Source organism: Gymnodraco acuticeps, unplaced genomic scaffold, assembly GCF_902827175.1.
Source record: "Gymnodraco acuticeps unplaced genomic scaffold, fGymAcu1.1, whole genome shotgun sequence".
In the NCBI taxonomy this organism is placed as follows: Eukaryota; Metazoa; Chordata; class Actinopteri; order Perciformes; family Bathydraconidae; genus Gymnodraco; species Gymnodraco acuticeps.
In genome coordinates, this window is record NW_022991187.1 from 2251850 (window position 1) to 2258506 (window position 6657).

The following is a 6657-nucleotide window of genomic DNA, read 5'->3' on the forward strand; positions in this document are numbered from 1 at the left end:
AACTACCTGGGAGTGAGAGGGCAAAGGCTTTTCCTACGAAGAGGCCAGCAGAACACAACGTTAAAAGACCCTGTCCTAACCTAGTGCCACACTGTCACACATTCACACCTGCCTGATAAATTGTAAAAGGTCTTTTTTCTACCACCACAAATTCAGATGTATACAAATGTTTTTGGAATGAGCAAGTTAAATAAAATAAAAAGAAAGTAAAAGTCAGTCCAGCAGTTTATTTCAAATTGGCTGGTCAAATGCAGCCTCAATGTGGAGCAAACCCTTTCTTTTTATAAATACTTGTGGAAGTTGAGTAACGATAAGAGTTATTTGCCACTCTAAGCTTGCGCAATAGCAGAAGTGAGGAGTAAATGTTTTGTAACCAATAAACATTATTGATAGCAGCTTCACAGTGAACTCTGGGCCAGAGTCCAGGCAGGTTAGGGTCTCTAGAAACATTCAGAGAGTCAGAGGATTGCTGCTGTCAGTCGGTTTATTTTTATTTCTCCATGGCGGCTCCTGAATCCGAATGTCTTTTCTCTCTGGACCCCTACCATGTCTCTGAGGAACTTGGCTTCATCCTCCCTGACCCTCTGGTAAGTGATACAGCCCAATAAATGTAACTTTCTTGGCAGTAAGTACGTTTTACCTTATACACAATCAGTCAAGCTGCATGAAGTAGCTCAATGTCAGGGCAACTTTAATTCAACTTTAAATGCAATTCACATTAAATGAAAATTGTTCCCACTGTTATAAAGCTGGTGGTATTGATTGAGACCATTTATCTCAGGGAAGTTGGCATGGTTCCTGTTTGCTTTGTGTGATGAACTTTATTCCTACAGCAACAAAATCACACTGTGTCCGAGGCCACTTTGCATGTAGCAATATAAAGCAATGAAATGCAAATAGGAATAAAAACAAAACATATTCAAATGTCATTGCAACATTGTACCTCCACATCTGTGCTCCACCGATCCTCCTGTCATTTTTCATTACAAGCGTCATTTTCTTATGATACTTTAACTTTCAAAGGAAGAGCTTCCACCGTACTACCAGCCATGGATGGATATTGCCCTGCACGTCCCGGAGCTGGTGCACTCTCACAAGTTGCGGCTGCATATAAACGAAGTAAGTGGGGACAATAAACCGACAAGGACATTTCACTTTATAGAGGCATGCTTCATTGTTGCTCCTCTGCTGTCCAGATGCCGCTGCTGAGCATCCAGTTTCTGCAGAAACACTCAGAGTTACGTCTGGCACACCTGGCCCTCAGCGCGATGACCATGGGCTACGTCTGGCAGGAGGGGGAGAACGACACAGTGGAGGTATCTCTGGGTCTATAGACCACCTGTGCATTACATTAACACACATCTTGTACTCCTTATTGGGACATTTTGCACATAACTAATGTTGCACAATTCTGCACAATAAAACCACTGTTAAAACTGCACAGGATTTTTCTGTATTTTTCCAGTTCTTTTTTCTGATCATAGTTGTTACAATAGTTATTGTAACATGTATATATTTGCTCTTATTTTATAATTTCTGATACTGTGTATGAATTCACCACACCAGAGCAAATTCCTTGTATTTTAAAACCTATTCGGCAATAAACCTGATACTGTTTCTATTCCATCTTTTTGTCATACTGACCATTCCCAGTTGCTTAGTTACTCTACAGTTTACAATTTACAATTTATGTATAATTATTTTCATTTTCAACAATTTTCCTCTAAGAAGCTGCCACATAACCTAGCGGTCCCATACTGGGAGGTGTCACAGCGTTTAGGACTCCCCCCAATTCTCACCCATGCAGATGCAGTCCTGGCTAACTGGAAGAAGAAGGATCCAGACGGGTAACACCATTATCTTCTGCATGTGGTTTGGTTTCCTCCCGAACAAGTCTAAGCTCTCTGTTTTCTCTCTTTCTTATGTTCACCTTCACTGCTCTTGTACCAGGCCCTTTGACATGGAGTAAGTACAATACAACTCAAATGCTGGTTCCATTACATACCTGATGTGTGAAAAGCTGATTGGTAAACGTCTGCATGCAGGAACCTGGAGCTGCTGGTCAGCCTCCCGGGTGGAGACAGTGTGAGAGGTTTCTTCATGGTCACTCTGCTGGTGGAGCTGGCTGCAGTTCCTGCACTGAGGGTGAATCTAAAATCCCAAATACATTATGTAGAAAAGAAAAAACAAAATTATGATAAACTGTAAATTAGAAATGCCACCAAAAAACTGCAATTATATCAAGGACATTGTCTTTGTTTCTGGACCTGTGTTGCAGAACATTCCCACTGTGATCAACGGTGTCAGGTGTGGAGACACAGAGGCTGTGGCCACAGCTCTGGAGGAGATCAGCCAGTCCATGCAGGACATGACAGACGCACTCAAACTGATGCACGGTAATCACTCGAACATAATTTATAAGTTAGACTATTTCCCTATCGCCAAGTATTTTGATCACTGTGTTTTTTCTTAAGACTACGTGGATCCATCCGTCTTCTATGGAATTATGAGGATCTACCTGTCTGGGTAAGAAATATCTCTTTGTTTTCATAAGACCTATTAGACATTTATTTGTAAAGTAGAACTTGATTTTTAAATGTTGGTTTGTGGATTTGTTTGTATAGGTGGAAAGACAACACCTCTATGCCAAAGGGGCTTGTTTATGAAGGGGTGCAGGAGGAGCCGATGGAGTATTCAGGAGGGAGCGCTGCACAGAGCAGTCTGCTGCACTGCTTTGATGAACTTCTGGGAATCAAACATGAAGAAACAAGTGGTATGTGTTTCCTTGACTACAACACTGTCAGAAAGGTTTGCAAAGGATTTATTGTTATGATACTTCCCCTAACTTTATACAGGAGAGTTTCTAACCCGCATGAGGAACTACATGCCACCTGCCCACAAGCAGCTGATCCAGGACATCTCACTGCAACCCTCCCTTAAGGGTTTCATCCAGCAGCAAGCCAGCGAGAGGCTAAACCAGGCCTTTCAGCGCTGTGTCAAAAAACTCGTGGTTTTGCGCAGCTATCACATCAAAGTCGTCAGCCGCTACATCACTGTACCTGCTGCACGTGCCCGACAACTGAGAAAGCAGTACCGGGAGTCAGAGCAGGAGATGATCAGCAGAGCACCCACAGCGTTAGAGGAGAGAGGCACCGGGGGCTCTGGCATCATGTCCTTCCTTAAGACTGTGAGGAACCAAACAAAAGACACTTTGCTTCCTGAGACAGGCAAAACAAAATTGCACCATAGCTAATGTGCTGTCAATACTTATTAGCAGCAGTGTCAACTACATGGTATATAACAATGGCTGCAACGGATATTTCACACAACATTGAAATATAGAGGATGAGTTGTGACAGAATGAGCGTGAGAGACCTTCATCGCATATCTTATATGTATCTGTGTTGTGTCTGTACATAAAACTCAGCTTATCATAATGAAACCCATTGATGTTGCTTTCAACTACATTCAACCAATAATTCCGTCTTTAATCTGAACTGGAATGCAACAATTTCATCAGACATCTGCTCCAGACCCACATATCTAGAGGACATTAGGACATTAGGCAACTGAAGTCATTGCTTAACCCCCTCTTACTTATTCTGTTTAAACGCAGTAAAGAAATAACAAAGTTTGTCTTCTATAGCTTTAAAATGTAGCAGCATTGTTTTTTCTGTTAATAAAATGTTGAAGGTTACCCGTACTGGTTTAAAAGTAAGAATGATCATTGAAAAAGCTCACAATAATTGATTATGTGAAAACATTTACACTGCAATACCCTGGGAAACCATGGCAAGGCGCTAAAGGGAAGCATTATAATTCCCACCAAAAGCAGCTTTTACAAGGTGTGTCTTTAAGAAGCTGAAACTGTGAGAAATTAATGCACCATATACATCCAAGCCTTTGATTTGTGACAAATAAAATCTGATGAAATTAGGTATTTTTCATTAATAAAAGTCATTTAAAGTAGTAGTAGTAGTAGAACCTTTATTTATCCAGGAAAATCAATTAAGAACAAATTCTTATTTACAATGATGAATTCTTATTTACAATGATGAGAGATGAAAAGAGGTGTGACATCCACACCAGCCTCTAAAGTAAGAACCTGACCTTTACCTCTCAGAACATAATCAGTTGATCTCTCCTGACAATGGGGTTGTCATGTGAAAGTACAATGCACAATGCAGAGCAGAGATGCATCACTTATCAGAGTGGTTACCTCAGCAGTCCTCCAGCCCACATCTAGCCCTCACATGCCCCGCTATACTTCCTGGACAAAGTGTGGAAATCCCAGAGCAATGAAGGGATGGATTGTGCGTTGAATGGCTCACGCTGTGTAATCTTCACCTTTCCCTGGCTCATCTCCGCCGGTGTTTCATTACAAAAACAGCCTTGCAAGATCAGATAAGACAAAAGATGTGACAATTAGACATGACAATTCCCCCCCCCCCCCCCCACACACACACACACATACACACACACACACACACACACACACACACACACACGCACACACACACACACACACACACACACACACACACACACACACTGTGCTGAGTGATTTTCTTCCTCTTGCCCTCCTACTTTTCACATACTGGGTAGCAAGGAAGACAATGGAAGAGCAAATAAGAGTAAACGGTTAACAATTAAACCGTTTTAAGAAAAATGTTTGGAGCCATTTTATCCTGATTAATTGTACAGAAAATACATTAAGAGGTTTTCTTTTTACTATAGTGTGTTATATCGTTTTGTTGTGCATGTAAATGGTTTGCAAAGGCTAAAATGCCTGTATTCCATCCAGAGAGAGTCTCTCTCCTCCTGCCTGTAACACCTCGATTGGACTCCTTTGTTTACTTCCTTAACTTAAGGACATCACTATGTAACACGTGCTTCCATTGGCTTGCGCTCAAACACGTCTCTAAGCGGTTGACCAATTATAACAGAGCCAGACGGCTAACCATTCAGAGCAGACTGGGCTCTGGTTTCAGACAGAGGGTGAAAAGAGGAGCTGCAGCACAGGCAATATGAGACAAATAAAGAGCTTTTTGAACATTAAAGCATGGAGACATGTCACAGTGGAGACACACAATACAAATATGAACCTGAACAAAATAGCGTTATACGGCCCCTTTAAAAGTGGAGTCACTGTGTTCACATGTTGAAAGTCATTCATGGTTTCATTCCACACACACAGAGCCTTTTTCCACAGCAAAAGAAAATAATCCCCTTCCTTATTGCCTGAATGTGTTTACTGCCTGACAACCCGGCAGTAAACACATGCCGTCTCTAAGGATGTCTTCATTGTGTAGTCGGGGCTGGGCCTGCACCGCGGCTGAAGTTTCACCTCGGATCACAACAGTGGCTGGTTTCAGTGTAGGATATGACACACGTATGCATGCACAAACTCGCTTGTTTTGTACCGACAATGCTGTGAGATGGTTTACAAAATAAAGCTGTAAAAGGCGTCACCTTTTATTGTTATCTATCTTTGTGATATTATGTCTTACATTTTCCAAATGATATTCTATGAAGGATCACCTGAGCTAAATATAGATTCATCCTGAAGGCAAAGGGCGTCAGGATTCACTCTTGTTTTCATGAAACCTCCTAAAACATTCATGTTTCATCCGTCAGAGCAGAAAGGATTACAGGTGTGGGTTCTCCTTTCGGTTAGACAATCTGTGCCTTTGTGGTTGGCCACAGGATATCCTGGATTATGTTGTTTTGAAATCAAATGTATGATGCTGCTCATCTCAAGCCAAGACCTTTTTCTCACCCTGAGAGCGAGCCACCATGGAAGAAGCTATGTTGATTGTCTTTGGCTTGCACATGATGGGTGTAGCAGGTCATTATGTGCTGTGTGTGAAGTACAGCAGGTGACTCTGGGCGTTTCACCACTTTCTTCTCATCGGGACATCACTATCCAACATCCATGAACACACACCCACCGGTCGAATTCGTCTACATCATTCACTTTTAACCCAGTGCCCAGTTTGGGCACACCCTCAGTTAAATTTGAGCACTATATATAACAAATAATCTGCTCTCATCCCTATTCCTTTTCAATCAATGTTACAAATGTTCAGTACATATGACAAACTGCTTTAAAGGGGCCCTATCATATTCATTTTCAGGTTTCATATTTGTAATGTGTTCCTCTACTGTGACATGTCTCCATCCTTTAATGTTCAAAAAGCTCTTTATTTTTCTGATACTGCCTGTGCTGCAGCACCTCTTTTCACCCTCTGTCTGAAACCAGAGCCCAGTCTGCTCTGATTGGTTAGCTGGTCGGCTCTGTTGTGATAGGTAAATCGCCTAGACATGTCCTTTAGCCTATCACGCTCAATGTGTTGGAGCGCTAGCCAATAGAAGTGGGAATGTTACATCGTGATGTCATTATGTTACGAAAGTAAACAAAGGACTTCAATGGAGGCGGACAGGGGGTGAGTGTGTGGGAGAGAAACTTTGCAGACCATTTACATGCACAAAAACCTATACAACACGCTAAAGGAAAGGGAAAACTCTAGAAGGGCCCTTTCATTTTGGGATCTAAATTGCATCACCCTGACTCCCTCTCCCACAGAGCATCCATTTAGTGGTATAAAAGAATTTAAAGAAGTATGTGACAATTAACCCCATGGGCAAAGTTGTCTT

The 6657-nt window shown here is 41.9% G+C and overlaps 1 protein-coding gene across 3 annotated transcripts; it reads left to right on the forward strand.

Annotated features, from left to right (window-relative positions):
- The first annotated feature begins 426 nt into the window (after positions 1–426).
- Positions 427–3701, forward strand: ido1 (indoleamine 2,3-dioxygenase 1). Of its 3 annotated transcripts, none has more exons than XM_034238369.1 (10): positions 427–587; positions 1024–1119; positions 1197–1316; positions 1729–1847; positions 1951–1965; positions 2046–2145; positions 2279–2396; positions 2475–2526; positions 2625–2773; positions 2856–3701. In XM_034238369.1, exons 1-10 carry the CDS (start codon positions 501–503, stop codon positions 3251–3253), a joined length of 1254 nt encoding a protein of 417 aa, XP_034094260.1. In that variant the 5' UTR covers positions 427–500; the 3' UTR covers positions 3254–3701. The 3 variants fall into 3 exon arrangements, with proteins under 3 accessions (XP_034094260.1, XP_034094261.1, XP_034094262.1); XM_034238370.1 differs by having other exon boundaries at positions 1732–1847; XM_034238371.1 differs by having other exon boundaries at positions 453–587; positions 1808–1847.
- Positions 3702–6657: the final 2956 nt, after the last annotated feature.